The 18,308-nt window shown below is 32.9% G+C and overlaps 2 protein-coding genes across 5 annotated transcripts in view; one reads left to right on the top strand and one right to left on the bottom strand.

The window, feature by feature from the left end:
• The window catches only part of LOC128187771 (pleckstrin homology domain-containing family B member 2-like), a 167,261-nt gene that overhangs the window by 64,448 nt on the left and 84,505 nt on the right, over positions 1-18,308 (top strand). The window lies entirely within an intron of this gene.
• The window catches only part of LOC128187768 (sodium- and chloride-dependent betaine transporter-like), a 34,936-nt gene that overhangs the window by 16,171 nt on the left and 457 nt on the right, over positions 1-18,308 (bottom strand). The window contains exons 1-10 of one of the 4 annotated variants that reach the window (XM_052858338.1): positions 14,653-14,682; positions 13,943-13,976; positions 12,983-13,190; positions 12,693-12,824; positions 5,182-5,494; positions 4,835-4,967; positions 4,514-4,648; positions 3,143-3,246; positions 2,111-2,241; positions 950-1,062 (exon numbers count right to left, since the gene is read on the bottom strand). In XM_052858338.1, the coding sequence (XP_052714298.1) occupies positions 950-1,062; positions 2,111-2,241; positions 3,143-3,246; positions 4,514-4,648; positions 4,835-4,967; positions 5,182-5,494; positions 12,693-12,824; positions 12,983-13,181 (1,260 nt within the window). In that variant the 5' untranslated portion in view covers positions 13,182-13,190; positions 13,943-13,976; positions 14,653-14,682. Of the gene's footprint in view, positions 1-949; positions 1,063-2,110; positions 2,242-3,142; positions 3,247-4,513; positions 4,649-4,834; positions 4,968-5,181; positions 5,495-12,692; positions 12,825-12,982; positions 13,191-13,942; positions 13,977-14,652; positions 14,705-18,308 lie in introns of those variants that run through there. The other 3 variants (XM_052858337.1, XM_052858340.1, XM_052858339.1) reach the window with 3 other exon arrangements.

An 18,308-nucleotide genomic window follows, 5' to 3' on the forward strand; every position in this document is an offset into this window, starting at 1 on the left:
AACAATGCGTCATTAAAATCTATTGGAATGTAAAATAAAAATTGTTCGTTATGTTACTTATTACAGACAAAGACACTATAAGATGTAAATATTTTGGAATAGAGGACGCAATATTTCCCTCTACAAAAGGCATGGACATTGCAGGATTCATGTGCATGTTATTCATGTAGTCGGTATTTCCGATTTCAGTATATTGTCATTTCAATCAGTCTTGTTAATAAGATTTTCTATTAAAATTACTCAGTAATATGATTGAAACAATTCTTGGTACTTGCCTCGGTCGCCCAAGCATCTAAGAGTATTGGAATTATTTTTTGTGCATTATTTTCCAAATTGTTTTTTTAATTTGCAGTGCACTGCAATGCATCCAAGTACCATAACTTTGGGAATTTTTCAACTTCAAATTTTTGCTCCTATCATTTATGGATACACTGTGTTTTCTCTAAAATCACTACTATCATTAGGTAGCGAAAGCATTTGATTCACTGTCGAAAATATAAAGTGGTTATGAACAACTCTTTATATATATGCACATTTCGTGATTTATGTATACCATATAAATCTTTGAGTAAATGCACGATCAATCCACCACGTATAATTATAGCTTCCAAACAAAACAAAATATGAAGTGCGCATGCTTGGTTCTCAGTAAAAATGTCTCAGTTAAATTCAAACGTATACCTCTTTCAGAAACGCAACCTAGACCCAATTAAATATTGCCTAACTTTGATAGTCGGACTGACTTAAGCCAAAATCTAGGCCTTTTTGAGAAACGGAGCCCTGAACTACTAGTATAAAAGGTATTCTGTCCTTGAAATACTTAATGTCATATCTTGCTTAATTAGTCGGCGTTACCCATAAAGCTAGAGGATTTTAGGGGTGATGGGAAGAAAAGAGAATGCATACAAGATCAATCAATAATGCTCTAACTGAATATATACTTTTTTACCTGACTGTCCACGCCAACCGCAATCAACATAAAGAAAAACAGCACTCCCCACAGATGGGGCATCGGTAGTTTCATCAGTGCTTCCGGGTACGCAACAAACACAAGTCCCGGTCCTGTTATAAATATTAAATTTTTGAAATGTTTGAAGTTTTGTAATGTAATTGTTTTAGTGTTTAGTCGGAAGGAATTATAAAGTTTACTACCTATGTATGCACATGTGATTTCAGCATTAGGCTACCTGCAATAAGGTATTTAATGCATTTGGACATTATCCGGGCGTTCAACTCTTAAAAAAGTATTAAAAATCGTCATCATCTGAGATCATTGATGATAAATTTTACTACAGTTATTGCAGAGATCAAAGAGATGCCGCGGACATTATTTTCCAATATACCACGAACGTCATCAGTAAATTATCAGATCAGAAATACCTATTTGTCTCGCACTGATCATGGAAGTACAACTTCAAACTGTAAAAAGTTTTAAAACCATGTTAATTCCACGTGTTAGTTCCAGTCAAAACAATGTGTATTGCCTAAAATTTTTGTTTTTAAGACATCAATGCGGCTGTTCCTAGGACCTCCCCAGCACATTTTCACTGCGAGTTTTTACATAAAATATATAAATTGTAGTAGTCATAATCGTATTAAATTGCCCCTTAAAATATTAAGAATATAACTCAAAGATATTTTATAAATAAGTGAAGAGTATTAAAAATCCAAAGGAGAAACGATCTGTAGAAACACTGGGCTGTTAGTAGAATAGAAATAAAGTTCTTGTTTTCGGGAATGTTGCAGGATAACCTCCTCGGTCTCGAAATGTTGAGGCGTTGAGGCGTTAGCCGAAGCTTTTATATTTAAAAACAACATTTCTCGACCTCGGAGGTTATTCTGCAACATTCACGAAAACTTATTGCTTAAATAATATACAATTTGAAAAGGATTATACAAATTCTGGCAAGTGGGTCATTCAGTCTTAGTTCAGAATCAGATTGTTGCTTAATATTTCATGCAGCTTATCTTACATTGATACATATAATTTTAAAAGCATCAAAGGACGTATAACAAAATTTTATGTAGTACATGTAGTTGTAGAATTTGAATTTCTATTTATGAAGATATTGTTCATGTAATAATGACTCCTTAAGTTATGTCTTATTACCAGTTGCTGATATAGAAATTTCTTCCATTGTAAGGCCTACATCTTTAGCCATAAATCCCAGAATGGAAAAAACAACAAACCCAGCGTAGAAACTCGTCAGCCCGTCGGCTAAAGTACCCATCCACGCATCCCTAAATGACACGAAAGACAGATTATTGTTAACCACACATAACATACATTACTCATTAAACCACATGTGTTTGAGGACAGGACCAAACCCCTTTCTTGGGCCTGATTAAAAAAAATGATTGTTTCAGGTAGTTCTGTGGTATGAATGTATAAAATATGAAATGAGTTGAATTTGGCCCCGATATTTCGCAATTTTTTAAAGTGTTTCGGGAACAATAAAATGTTATGTTATTTTTTAGAGGAGTTGATATAAAATATGTGTTTTACCCATTTATTTCATTTATTTGCACTTACTTGCAGTCTATGACGTCAGAAGTGATGCTATTTCTATAATTCAATCAAAATAAATCAAAAACTGAACCTTTTCTTATCTTTAAACGAATGCGAAATATAGAGCGCATGCTTAAACAACGGAAATTTTTGTGTCAGTTATTAGTCTTGGCTAGTTACATCTCTGATTAAAATATTTTGTTTGTTAAAACATGCACTCTATGTTTTCTGAAAGAAAAACTGCTTGAAAACAAGCTGTTTTATGCTAAAAATGCAAAAATGGCGGTAAAAGGTTGTCTTTATGATATCATATTTCTATATTGTGGGCAACTGAATCAAAATGAACATAATGTAAAAACATCACATATATATATCTATACGAAGAAAAGAATAAAAGTAAAATGATGATGTTCATTTTAGGGGGCCATTAGAGGCCCATATCATATATAGATTAGAGGTGGGGTAAGAGGGGGGGGGGTCGGTCTTGTCCTCAAGCACCTGTGGATTAAACAATACTTCTAAATAAAAATTTCATTTTTATGAAATTGTATAACGTATTCAAACAAGAATTTTTTTGCATTTTCTAGAATAATTGTGATATTGATAAACCTTTTGTTTACGTTGCTTACTCACTTAATACACTGGTTGGTGAAACGATTGTAACTGGACATTGTAATGACCCCACCCCAGGCCACGCCAAGCGAATAAAATACTTGCATACCTGCCTCCAACCACACCTGCAAACGTGTCAGACAAAAGAAAAGTTAAACAGAAACATGTACAACAAAGATCTGTTATTATAGCCCCTGCAAACGAAATTTGGGGGGGGGGTATATAGTAATCACCTTGTCTGCCTGTCCGTCTGTGCAAAAGTCGTGTCCAGTCCATATCTGTCTTGTGGAGAAACATTGGAAGTTCTTACTTAACACAAATATTGCTTATGACCGAAGAGTGTGTCATGACCTTGACTCAATGTCATATGGGTAAGGTCAAAGTCACTAGAATGAGAAATGCAAAATTCGTGTCCTATCTTTATCGTTTATATTGAGAAATATTGGAAGTTTCCATTTCATGTAAAGAAAGCTTATGACCTGAGAATATGTCTTGGACTAAACCCTTTTTAAAAATTCATTGTTTAAAAAATGTTGAATTAATAACAATGATTAGATGATAAAATTTGACGCAAAAATTGCCTGAGACCACATAAAATTTATCAATTATAGATTCGTATCCCCGCCCACTGCGATGTATTTTAATCCATTTTCAAAAAGAAATTGTGTAGAAAACTGTTTGAAAAAATAATGGGGCTCGGTTTACCAAAAACTCAAAACATTTAATGGCTGATTGACATGTGGATTATCGTTTGTTATCATAAAGATACAAACGTTTTAATGCGTTAACATTTCAGATGAAATAGAATGTAATTTAAAGAATAAAAATTTGGAGTCTAAACTCTAACCAGAGACTTTTCTGACTGTTACCCCTCTTATATTATTCGTAGGCTGGGGAATCTTTGAATATCTTTCCTAGTACCATAGCTCTGAGGGCAAGAAATTGTAAACTTTTCTTTAAAAGAGACCTTTAGGCATTTATAACCCAATCTTTTAAAAATCTCACAGATTTTTAATGTATAATGTACACAACATGCATACAATTAATTGTTATACAATTAAACGGCTGAACCTCTACCCAAAGGCAGTGAATTTCACAATTTAAAAAGCGGACATTATGAGCATAATAATATGCATTTAGTTTACTTCCCATAACTGTGAAAGTACAAGAGAAAATATTGTAAAAAATAACATACATTTGAACTATATAACGATATTGGCCCTACCCAAGGGGCTGAACCCCTGATCAAGGTGTCATGAATTTCACAATATAGGTAGAGGGCTTCATTGATATCATTAGCCTTGGCCAATGGCTTGGACCCCTTACCAAGGCGCTATAAACACAATTTGCTTCATGAATATGTTTCCTTTTAAATTGCACATTATTACATACTTGAAAATTGAAAACTTTGGAAAAATCAGGCTTTATGTAAAAAAGAATCCCATCTGTTGAGCCATCTAGCGTCAAACCTCGTATAAGAATGACTGCCAGGAGAATGTACGGTAAAATGACCGTCACATATACAACCTAAAAAATTAAACATGGAAATAGTCTTGAAAATTTACAGAACATAAGAACGTGAATAAAATCTTAAATCCGAAAATGAATTAAAATAAATTCACAAAATGAGTAAACCTATTTGTTACACTTATTAAATATAATGTACATATTTTATATTTATATATAGCTACACAAAATTAAGTCCATGTGTACCTTTCCTAGCGAACGCACGCCTTTAATTAAACAACAAAATGTTAAGACCCAGGCGGCAAGTAACACCAAAACCAGATGCCACTGAACAGAACCCAGCTCTTCAATGCCTTTGGAACTCCTCAGAACATTAAACCTATTTTGACAAGAAGTAACCTTATTATCACTGGATTCACATGTTTTATTTTAAAGTTCAATTTTGACTTTTCTGATTAATTTTTATAGACAACGATTTTGTTGTAACGCCAAAATTCCTTCAAAAAATCTTTTGCAAACTATGGAATTCAAAAGAAGTGAAAAAAAATCTGGATAAAAGATAACTTTTTTTCAATAACTATGTATACACGCACTCCCAAAACTCGTATGCTGCCGTATTATAAGTCAAACTTCGATTAACATAAGTAGTGTTGTATTTGTAGGAAATAGTAGACTCGTTTGCCAGCAGTCCTGCGAAGGATTGATTGACTCCATCAGCGGTTTTATTCAGTGTCAGTCTGTCCTTATGACTGACGATGCAGTGATCCGTGTTCCACCAGTTATCACACGTTGACCATGGAATCTTGGGGAAGAATGCATGGACAAAATAATAAATGACCCAAGACATCACCAAGTTGTAATACCAGGTCATAATAAAGGAGATTGTCATCATAAGCCAACCGAGTCCTTAAACATACCAAAAAAGCGAAATTAGAGTCAGGTAATGTACACAAATATAACAGATATTGAATAAGCACACAGAACCGAGAAGTTAAATTAGTTAAATATCAGTGGGTGCATGTTTATTCTAATATCATGTATAAACATGCAAACATCTAATTATTTCTTTATTGATTGCATGCAAAATTTAAATGTAGTTTATTTTGCGCAACAGTTGCACTGTTGCACTGCTGTTGCCGTTGGGATTTGCATATTAATTTTCTTAAACGCAAGTGTTATCAAACAAAGTGCAAATTGACCTAAAACGTTACCAAGTTTTTTAACATTTAAATTACTTTGGAAATTTAGAGTCATTCTTAAGAAATTAAAGGTAAATGTGGCGTATTTTTAGTGAATAACAATAATAAGATCTGGGGCCGGTTGTTCAAAAGGTGGTTAACTTAAACAATTTGATTAGGGATAACATTGTGTTAAATCTTAATCAAATGATTAGCTAACGCAGTGGTTAAATTCCGTTGTTCAAAATCAATTTAACACAGTGGTTAGATAAAACTGTGTTAACAGAATTAACCTCTTGAATACCACTTGGTTAGTCATAATGCATTTCTACTTCCTTTGTAAACAATATGGCAGAAGTCGTCTGCATAAAGAAGGAAAGGAAGGCTAAAAGTCAGAATTTCATTTTAACTGAAACTGAAATAATTCAAAATCAGGTTAGGTTAAATCCTATATTAGAAGCAAAGCATAGTAATACTGTACAACGAATGCTAAAAAGCAACATATTTGGAGGAACATCACAGATAAAGTTAATGCTTTTGGGGTATCACAAAGGACTGTCCAAGAAGTCAAAGATAAGTGGAGGAACATGTGTCGAGAGGCTAAGCTCAAGTTCACAGAGCACAGGAGGCAGAGCCAGAAAACTGGAGGAGGACCCCCACCCACCCCATTGTCTCCGAACCTTGCAGATGTCGTACGTGTAGACATGTATCGGGACAGCAGCGCATTCAGTGGCATTCAAGGGGGAATGGAGACATCTACGTATTTCTAATTACTCTGGTAAAAATTTGTTAAATTCAGAAATCCTATAATTACAATAGCATGACTGTATTTAAACCCCACTTCAAAATTTACTGTAGGGTCTTATACTATAGACCGACCTCATGTATGAATTTACATATACTCTGTAATTTCACGCATTGGTTTTCTTTTTCATTTAAATTAAAACAGTACTTAGAAAAGAAAAAACATTTTGGAACATAATAAAACATTTGTTAATATAAAGAGCATTGTTCATTAAAATTTATTATCAAATTATGGCAGCGTAAATTTCCGTCTGCTTCTCGATTTCTCGTGCCTTACGTTGCTGTCGCCGATTTGAGTTGCCATTAGGGCATACAAATGTATGATATGGTATAGTTCTTAGTATTTTTGTAAAACAGCTATGACAAATATTAGGAACTTCCTAAGTTATAACTTAGGCATATCTTAAGTTCTATCTTAGGAAACATCTTAGGAAATCTTTGTGAAACGGGGGCCCGTTTCACAAAGCATACTTAGGAATAAGTTATATCTTAGGAAAGAACTTTTTCCTAAGTTCATTACTTATCCCTTTCACCATTCCAGTCTTATCTTATGAAATTCCTAAGTTATGTATTAACTTTATGACAGGTAAATCGATGTCTTAGGAACAAACTTAACATGACGACAGTTTATGTTTTATATTGAAATGAATTATATGCACATTAAGGTTGAAAAAAATATACCAATATACCAGAATACACGTATCATTAGGACCTTTTTCACTTTACGTCTAAACTGATTACTTTAGAACTATCAAAACATATATACTATATTTTTCTTAAATTAATATCTTTGGTAAAGATTTTTTTTTAGATTATCTGGTCGCACGCGCAGATGGATAGCGGCTATAATTATAGCTAGTGCACTGATAATAATTAAATTATTCATGCCCAAGAATTACTAATATCTTAAACAGAAATAAATACTCAATTATATAATGACTGGATGATTTGTCCTATTCCTCCATGAAATTAAACAAAATTCGGGAAAAAGAATCTGGGGGGATAAGCCGAGGCAAAAAACCACATAGGTTCATTTAAAAAACTAACATTTTTTTTTCTAGCAAATTTCACTTTTTTTGCATTTATTAAACCATAGGTAATCATATACATTCAGTGCTGCCATAACCCACAAAAAGTAACTTCACATTTAATTGTTATTAAGACAACAAAATAGTTATATGCTAATTTGGCAACAAAATGATATAGAAATCGGATGTTCAAATTATATTTTTTCATAGAGTGGGTCATCGTACCATTTTTTTAAGAACGAATATTGATAACACATATTAACGTCTATCTTTTTCTATTTTCCAATAAATGGTACGAAAACCCACTCTTTGGTAAAAAGTAAGTTTTCTTCTTTTAATCTTTAAGATTGGTCTTTAAATGGCTAAGTCCAGTTGTTTGCGTTATACTGATAACAATACAATCAGCTATATTATACCCTCTAAACAAGCGAATCGGTGGTGTAGTGGTAAGCGAGGAGTTCTTTGAACAAATGTCACTGTAAAAGTGGGTGTTCGAATCGTTATCGTTTTGGGGTGTTTTATTGTTTATCTTTTTGTTTACATTGTTAAAATGTAATTTTATTTTTATACTTAATAATATACATTGTTAAAATGTATTTTTCTTTTCTCAATAATTAAAAATTTGCTAATAATAACTTGAAATTATTTGATATGCGTTTTCTACTACTTTTATAAAATATGAAATGTATGTTATTCTTTTTAAGATTGCACGATTTCATATTGTAAAGAGATGGTTGTTGTGCATGCAAGAAACTATTAAATGGCAAGATAAAACGTTCCATCTCTGAATCCTTGAGAGTCTTGTTAACACAACTGGGACATACGCTGGACAAAAGCATGTAATTGTGCTCAAAATGCAGAATACAAGCTAAGTCAAACGTACAGTGTGCGCCTAATGAAAATTCAACGATTAACTAGGCATGTATTTCACTTCCAATTGTATCGGCAGGAAAATAACATTACAAATGCGTGTTTTGTTGTGAAAGAAAAAGCATAGTAGTTGTACCAGAAGACACATAGACCACTCGGACCAATGACCAACACAAAGTAAGATTAGTGACGAATAACAAGTCCCCTTGTTATACGTTAGTGGTTTGACTACGGCTGTCTACCGTGTGGTAAATATATCATACGCGTCGGAACCGGGGGGGGGCTAACTTTTTTTTTTGCAAATTTATACATACTAAAGACCTTTTTTTTGCTTGTCAATATTTTGTACAAGTCTAGCCCCTCCCCCCCCCCCCACTTTCAATTTGATTCCGACGCCACTCATTTTTTTTTAGAAAACTTTTGGAAAAACTTGTTTTAAATACCTACAAAAGGTGTTACCTAAATTCCTCCTGTTTCCGAAGCGCAAAACTCGACTACTACAAATGGGGGAATCGACTCCCCCATACTCTTTGTCGACTCCCCTGCGTTAGGGGTTGTATATGATGACTGAGGTAAATTAGTAAATAAAATATTTTTAGAAAGTTATCAACATTTTTGTATTTAAACTCTTTAAATGAGTACGTGATTTTGCCAGTTTAAAGTATATGTAAATACTATAAAATCTAAGCATAGTTACGCCTTTTTGGACATTTTCATTTGGACAATACTGTCCACCGTTTAAATGCCCAGTTAACTCGTACGTTTATTACTTCTTATTAGAGGTATGAGAAGGTCGTGGGCATTTGCAACGGCTTATTCCCCCAGATTCTTTTAGATGTTTTCTTTGGTGGGTTGTTCATCTGATTTTTTGTTCGTGTGTGTGTGTTTGGGGGGGGGGGTGTAGTAACCGGGAAGTGGGTCAGAAATGTCGATGCTAAATCCTTCATGGGAATGCTGTTTTATTCAGAAGTTATTGCATTTTATCCTCGTTTCTTCTCTCAGCCGAGATACATTCATTTGCAATGTTTTCTTTTAGTAAAAAAAAAAAAAACCCACCACATTCATATAACAACCATTACAAATAAAAAAAACAACCAAAAGACACTAATTACATTAAAGTTAGTCTAAAAGTTCCACATCTCTCCATTTTAAATGCTACTTGTCACAACATGTGATTACTGTATTTTGTTTGGAATATACCGTATGATATAGTAAAATAATAAAATTTAGATATCTCAACGAGCCTTTTAATTTAGGATTACTCATATCTGTATATGTTTACATGGGTTAAATAATGAACCAAACTAGACAATAAAATGCACTCGATCATTTATAAAGAATAACAACATTTCTACCAGTAACCAATGTTATCATTTGATATATGCGGTCATATCCAAATAATATTTAATATAAAGAAATATATGTTTATAAAGTTATGTAGCAATAAACAAGAAAGATACTACGATCAATATATACTATCTCAAATTCCAAACATACCGTTTTTAAAGAATATACAGGTTTATTACGTAATTATTATCTTCTCGTGTATGCACTTGAAAGTAAACTAATATTCACAATTTTAGAACATGCACACAGACACTCCACTATTTCCACTCTATTTATAAATTTTACTTTTTTTAAGAAGTGTTTCGGTGAATAAGGGAATGAGTTTTATGTTCAATTATATTTAGTTTACATTCATATCATGTTGAAAAGGATTTACACGATCGGTATTAATTTAGAATTAATAATATATGAAAGTGGCTTACAATGTTTCTTAAGATAAGACTTAGTCAACTGTTACGCAAACAAAGTTTTGTGAAACATCTATGACAAATCTTAGGAACTTCCTAAGTTACAACTTAGGCATATCTTAAGTTCTATCTTAGGAAACATCTTTAAGTTAGGTAATCTTTGTGAAACGGGCCCCTGACTAGCAAAACCCCTACAACTTCATGATGGAAACTTAAGTTTAATTCGGCTTGAATTCCCATTCCATCAATCTACATGGTCTCCGAAGACAATCTTCCCTTTGTTCATATCCTTTTCTATCTGTCTCTTTTTTCTTTCATTGCCAAATCTGTCAAACTTAACGGTATACCTCTCTCTCTCGTCGTCGCCATTGATGTTGACAGACCGAGATGGATGCCACGTGACCCATTTAAGCGGGGTTTTTCAAATCTTTTTTTCTTTTTTTTTACCGTATTTTATTTATTTCTTGTATCTTTGTTATGAAATCGACTTATAAAGCGTAATTTGTGTGAAAATCCTATCTTTAAGTAAAGAAATTAACCAAAAAATCTTTTTATCACAAAAGAAAACAAAACTATTTTTTTTTGGCTGATCATTCCTTTTACAAAGATACATTTATAAACATAATTAATCATGCAAGTTGCCCCCTGAAATGTTTAATCAACTGACTTAAAACATCTTTATACATTCATATGCATAGGCCTACTGATATATATGTACTGATGCTTTATTTCATACGGCGCTTTAATTACAAATCCACTTGATTTCCTGCTTGTTTCGTGTTGAAATAAGAGGGAGGTCCGGAAATCTTTTTCACAAATCTTTCGAAATTTGGTCGTACAGACTAATACAGCAAGAGAAGCTCTTCAATGCGGCATAAACAGTGGTGATCAGGGAACGCACATGTTGCTCGAAAATAAGGTATTACATTTGTACATGTAACATCTGTAGGCCTGTAGCATATTTTACTTGACAAATTAAAATGAAATTGATTTTTTTTATCTGTAACTAATTTAAGTTCTGAAATTAATGTAATACTATAGAAATATTACAAAGCATACTGGGCTAAATAAAATTTTTGCAGAGATGTTAAGGTCATGTAAAAATGAAAACAGAACGGTACTAATGAAAGATAAAATATATGCTATATCTATGAATGATGCATATTCCATTAAAAATTCATTAAATTATAATCTGTATTAAAGATACATGGCAAAAGTTATATCTTAGGAAAGAACTTTTTCCTAAGTTCATTACTTACCCGTTTCACTATTCCAGTCTTATTTTATGAAATTCCTAAGTTATGTTCATGCTCCATGTGTCCCGTGTCTTTACTTTAAAAGTTATAAACCACAAGTGGATTCTTGTTTAGAGGAATTTTTAAATAAAGACTCACAGTACATGCATCTCTCAGAGAGAGGGGATATTTACTCCATTTATTGTGTCGAGGATGCTAAAATTGTGTTTCGTCTTTATTACACATCAATAAAAATTTTTATCGTAATACTTGAACGAGTATCAGAATAATAATGCTTCGAGTATCATCTGATATAAAAATTTTCTAATTTAAGACACGAAAAACGTGATTCTTATTTGTAAACAAATTGTTCTTCCATCGTGTTTTCCCGCACTCATAAATGGCGGATCACATTAATATTCATCAGACGTGTAGCAAAGTTTAGCGACAAATAACTACAGAGAGAACATGTTTTATGGGCCTAGAGTTTGCTAATGTCTAATTATAAGAAGCATTAAGGTTTTTTTTTTTATTAAACTCATGTCATAGATATTACTCCAAATACGCCACATATACCTTTAACAAATGGTTATTATATTAACCAACACAGCTTTTTAAAATATGAAATAAACTTAAATATGGCCAACCATCCGAAAAGCGTGAAAAATCAAGATGAAGCGTGTTCTTCTATGCTTTGTATTTTTAATGAGACACCCCGACCTCAATAAAGTGCAAGGTCGTTTTTAAGCTTTTCAGCGTTAATGTTCATGCTAGAACATGCATATCTTGTCCTGATTCCATTTTAGTATAATCGACCATGGATTTTTAAAAGCTTTATGAAATTGTGACCGTGAATAGAACTGATGAAAAAACTCAAAAAATTAAAACCTTTAAAAAGATGTTAGCTAAAATGAAGTTCAACATTAACATGAGGTTATGATATAAATCATCAAAGATTTTCAAGAATAGATGTAAGCATTAACATGGCTAACCACCCGAAAAGCTTGAAACATCAAGACGAAGCGCCTTCTTCTCAGGTTTGAATTAAAAATGAAAGACTTCGACCTCAATGAAATTGTGTCAAAGATTTTCAGTGTTTATATTCATGCTACAACCCGCACCGCTCGCTCTGAAGTGAAGGTAACAGCAACCAACCGTTGATTTCCAATGACATAGAAAGCCTAATGAAATGCTGACCGTGAATAGCAGTGATGGAGAAACTGTAAAAATATTACCTTTAAAAAGAGGACATATGGACCACACTATCACTGGACTCTTTCCTGTAAACTGTCCCAGGGATACCTCCAGAAAATACAGAGGGACTGCGCAAAAGATCAGACAGATGAAAAAAGGGATGAGAAATGCACCTGAAATAACAATATACATAAATCTTCGTAATATTTTTTTTAAATCTAATCTGTGTTGTAATTGTGTTGTATCTGAACGTAAATCTTATTTGATCAAAACAAATCAAGTGATCACAAGTTAAACTTAAGTTCGTAAAGTTTTTTTTCCCAAAGATTACCTCCCCCATTTCTCATGCAAAGGTAGGGGAACCTCCAGATATTGCCGAGTCCAACACTGTAGCCAAAGAGAGAGAGAAGGTACTCTATTTTCCGACTCCATAGTGCTCTTTCCGGCAGTTCTGATGAATTGGATTCAGAATCTAGCAACGCTGGTTCGTTTTCCTGGACACCTGTGTCAACATTTGTTTCCTTTGACATGATCTATATCTGAATACAAAGCAATAAAAGAGAGAAACAAAGAAAGAAATATCTGTGATGCACGTACGTCGCTATTCTTGCTTACAAAATGTGATTAAATCCGAATTGCCCAAAAGGTATTATCACATGGTAAGTTTTTTTGGCGCCCACAATAAATTCATGTTCTAATGTAAAATCGGGGAAATAGAGTCGATGGAATCTTGGATAACACAAAGACTTTTACATTTCTTTTAGAAACAGGTGCATATGGTTCACACAATGCGGGCTTTTTCAACTTGCTTCATCCATATTTATGGGAATCGATGTCGTGGATTTCATTGAAACTACAATAGTTGATACAACTAAGAGGACAAAGCATTTTGAATACGTCGAACAGATGTTGGCTAGTACAGGTGAAAACAATCCCATCACTACCCATCACTTTTATCAGTTCAAACATCCAAAATGTTTTTTTTAAAAATAGCAATAGATAAATATCAATGCAATTACATTATAGAAAGCAAGGCAAATAGTTGAGGCGTGCACATATTAGTTTTTTTCTGTTTAATTGTTAAAGCAGTATGTAAATTACGTAATGCAGACTTGGTACTTTAATACATACTAGACTTTGACCCGTGCGTGCACGGGTTGACATTTACGAAATAGATACATGGACACGCCGTATAGTTGACATTTACATAACAAAGCAATGCTATTAATTTCACTTTCTTTAGTGAGAATAGATCTAATAAATCTAACTGTGTCTTAGGAAAGGCCCTCACCATGGACAGTTCTAACGCCTCCCATATTACCGTACTGTAACAGAAAATTGACGAAACGATTTTGGAGAAAATTAATGGAGTTGCATTGAAAATAACAGTGAAATTAATTATAATAAAACATTTTGAGACTGACTGTAAATACTTTTCATCTAAAAATTTAATCCATATAATGTAAAAATTCGACACCTTTTCCAACAACGTACACGTATTTTCTTTGCTACAGAGACAATACACAGACGCATTCTATCGTAAAACCGGGTCGTGGGACATATATATATATATTTTTATCGTTTTAACGATAAAACATCATAGATTAAAAACACAAAATAACGTTTATTAAGTATTTAAATTTTCGGCTGTTTATTTTTTTCTATTTTTTAAATGTATTTCAAAAACTGAATATTAGCCTGCCTTCTTATTTTTGCTTTGACATGAATATCCAAATATTTATTTGATAATTTTAACAATTAACTTTTACTAATTAACAGTTTTTAATTGTCAATGAGTCCATGACTACATTTGATAAGAAACGCCATCGGCCAAAAAGAATAATTTGATAGCTTTTACTTACATGTTATTAATGGTAAATCAAAAGATTCAAAAATATAATTTTAGTTATTTTGAAAACAAGTTTTCCTCACGACACAATTGTTTCCACATTCGATGTTCTTAATTTAAAAAATAATGCATTATAACTTTTTCAAACTTACCAAAAACTTAAACTGTGTTCAGATGGAGACTCCGATGCTAGAATGACACTAAAGAACGATTTGTTGTTTAAATACATAGAGAGGAACGATTTGTAAAAGCTACCACAGGTTTATAGGTATATTAAAAAGTTATTTAAACCGATTTGATTTTTGGTTTATACAAGTATCTTATATGAATTTATTTCACTACATTTTGTTTTTGTGTTTCAAGCAAAAAAAAACCTAATAGCCATTTTAAAACTAACATAAAAGACTATTTGCGGTATTATGCATTTTTCGCCCCAAAATTAAAGTTTTATAAAGAGCTTAAAAAAAGGTGGTTGATAGTTGAATTCATATTGAAAAAAAGCGTGTAAAAGGTTATCACCACAGTGACGTCATAATGTAGTAATCACGTCATGATGATTGTCTTAATAAATTGATGTTTTGAAGCAATATATGGGGGTTTTCTGCATGATGGCTTTTCGACTGGTAAACACCGAGCGCAGGCTTGCTCAAGTACCATTTTTTTAGCATGATGTGTATAATTATATATATGAAGAAAAACATACGTTAAAATCGTTCATGAGCAGACCAGCGCTCTATGCTTTAAAATGCAAAATATAAAGAAAAAATGACAGTATTTTCATTTGTTTGCAAATGCAGGAATTAGGTCATTTAGGCGACGTCATACACAAACAGTGAATGAGCAATGATGACAAAAATCAAGGTTAAAGTAAAAGGCATCTTCTATACAGTGATTTATAAAAATTTGACTTTTATACGCTGTTTAAAAGTTGGTTAAAATTAGGGGCAGACATTAAACCATACCAAATATAGTCCTTTGTTTTGAAAAAATGTAAAGACAGTCACTTTTTTCTCTTTCTGACCCTTGTACTTTATATGGTCTCATAGCTTGACTGCTGTATAGTTCTTCTACAGCTAATATGAATTGTTAACAAAAAGTGATAAGGTCTTAATTCAATGGTCTATTGTTGCAACATGGGTTATAATTTTTCATCTTACTTTGGACTCTTAACTCTGTATTCGCCGTTGACATCAATAGCATTAAGTCATATCTAACTCAACAAAAGACATTAAACTACTAAAATTTTCAGCATATATACATTCATTGCCTGTCTTCATCAAATTGAGAACGAATCAAATCAAGTATACGAAGTATCATTATCCAAAATAAAACGCTTTTAGGTCGGAAAATATACAACCACATTATATAACAAGGGCAACTACAATTTACGGTAAGCGGTAGCGGGTGTCCGAAAGGGAGCAATATACAGTTTTCCTAATGTCACCGAGTTAACAGGTGTGTGTGTGACTGTTAGTCAATATATCGGGTCTCAATAGCTCAGTGGTTCTTCGCTGGCACGGTACGCCAGAGGCCCTGGGTTCGCGTCCCGGTTGAGACTTGACTTTTCACCACCTGTTACATTTGGCGCCCAACGTATAAAATCCCACGTTCAATCCCTAGGAACATGTTTCACAACATTTCATTAACTCATAGAATTCTGCTCGTAAATTCGTGGACGAATTTCTACATGTACCAAGAGGGGGAGTATGTCACCGGGTTTACAGGTGTGTGACTGTCAGTCAATATATCGGGTCTCAATAGCTCAGTGGTTAGAGCGCTGGCACGGTACCCCAGAGGCCTTCGGTTCGAGTCCCGGTTGAGACTTTACACCTCCTGTTACATTAATATCCATTAGATAGTTCCGAAACCATTGATGTTGTGTTGCAAACGAATTTAAAAAGAAATTTAAATAGATAAGAATTTTGAATGTGCAATTCAACCAAACTTTATATGTTACATGTAAGTCTCGATCTGCTTAAATCAATATATTAACATTTTTATTTAAATAACACATACATACATTTTGTATGATTATGCAAAAGTGCAGTTATATTTTGTGGATTGGCATGTAACATTTAAAGGAGAGTTTATTTGGGTTTGCATATTTTCCCAAACCATGAGTATACATGAGTATACATGAAAAGAATGCGAATTTACTTATAACGTTAACATGTCTATTCAAAATTCGAAATCTTTAAAATAATGTAGTTAATTCAACATAAATACGCACAAGATTATGATATGAATCATCAATAAAGACACGATGGGATAAACATTAACATGGCCAACCATCCGAAAAGCGAAAAAACCCATCAAGACCAAATGTTTTCGTATTTGCATGTATTCATAATGAGATACCCGAGCCCTAAAAGGTGAAATATATTTATGATAAAACCTGCATCGCTTGTTCTAAATGGAAGGTAAGAGTAACTAGCCAAGGATTTTCAATTAAATAGCGAGTATAATGGAATGATGACCGTGGACAGCACTAATTGACAAACTAAAACAAAAAACCTTTAAACAGAAGACATGTGGACCACACTATAACAGGACTTTTACCTGTAAGCTGTAAAAATGCACCTGAAACCGAGCATCAAAATGCGATAATTCCTTTGCAAACATTTTGTTTTTTATCTTGTCACAATATATCCCACGCTTCATCGAATCTTTGGGGAAAATGCATAGACAAAATACTGAATAACCCAAGAAATCGCAGAATTAGAGAACACAGGTCACAATGAAAGAAATCGTCATCATTAGCCAGCCAAAACAACTAAAACAAAACCAGAAATGTAATACTGATAGTAAGTCAGTTACCGTAAAACAAATATAATAAAGATTGCCAGAACAAAATTTTTACTAAGAAAGTTAACTGGTCAAAATAATAGTGTGTGCATGTTAATTGCAATTGTTGTTGTAATTTGTATAGTTATGCAAAAATGTAGTCATTTTTTGTTGATTGGTTGCATGAAAAATTTGAATGGAATTTATTTTGCAAACAGTTCAGTTTCTTAAAAGCTGAGTGTAAAAGGAAAGAATGCAAAAAAATTGAACATATAAGAGGTTATCAGATAAATCTACGAAACGTTTAAAAATTAGGAATAAACATAATCATGGCTAACCATCCGAAAAGCGTGAAACATCAAGACGAAGCGCGTTCTTCTCTGTTTTGTATTTTTAATGAGACACCCCGAACTCAATAAAGTGCAAGGTCGTTTTTAAGCTTTTCAGCGTTAATGTTCATGCTAGAACATGCATATCTTGTCCTGATTCCATGTAAGTATAATCGACCATGGATTTTTAAAAGCTTTATGAAATGGTGACCGTGAATAGAACTGATAAAAAAAAATCAAAAAATTAAAAAAAAAAATTTAACATATAAGAGGTTATCAGATAAATCTACGAAACGTTTAAAAATTAGGAATAAACATAAACATGGCTAACCATCCGAAAAGCGTGAAACATCAAGACGAAGCGCGTTCTTCTCTGTTTTGTATTTTTAATAAGATATCCCGGATTCAATAAATGACAAGGTCGTTTCAAACCTTTCAGCGATTATGCTACAGCATTCATTTCTTGCCCAGACTAGCAGGGAACTTTAATTAGCCATGGATTTTTAATGACAAAGAAAGCGTAATAAAATGCTGACCGTGAAAAGAACTGATGAACAAACTAAAAAAAAATTATAACCTTTAAAAAGATTTGAGCTAAACTGTAATTCAAAATAAATGAGACAATCATAATAATCATCAAAGATTTTCGAAATCATGAATAAACATTAACATGGCCAACAATCCGAAAAGTTGGA

This window comes from Crassostrea angulata, chromosome 6, assembly GCF_025612915.1.
Source record: "Crassostrea angulata isolate pt1a10 chromosome 6, ASM2561291v2, whole genome shotgun sequence".
Lineage (NCBI taxonomy): Eukaryota > Metazoa > Mollusca > Bivalvia > Ostreida > Ostreidae > Magallana > Magallana angulata.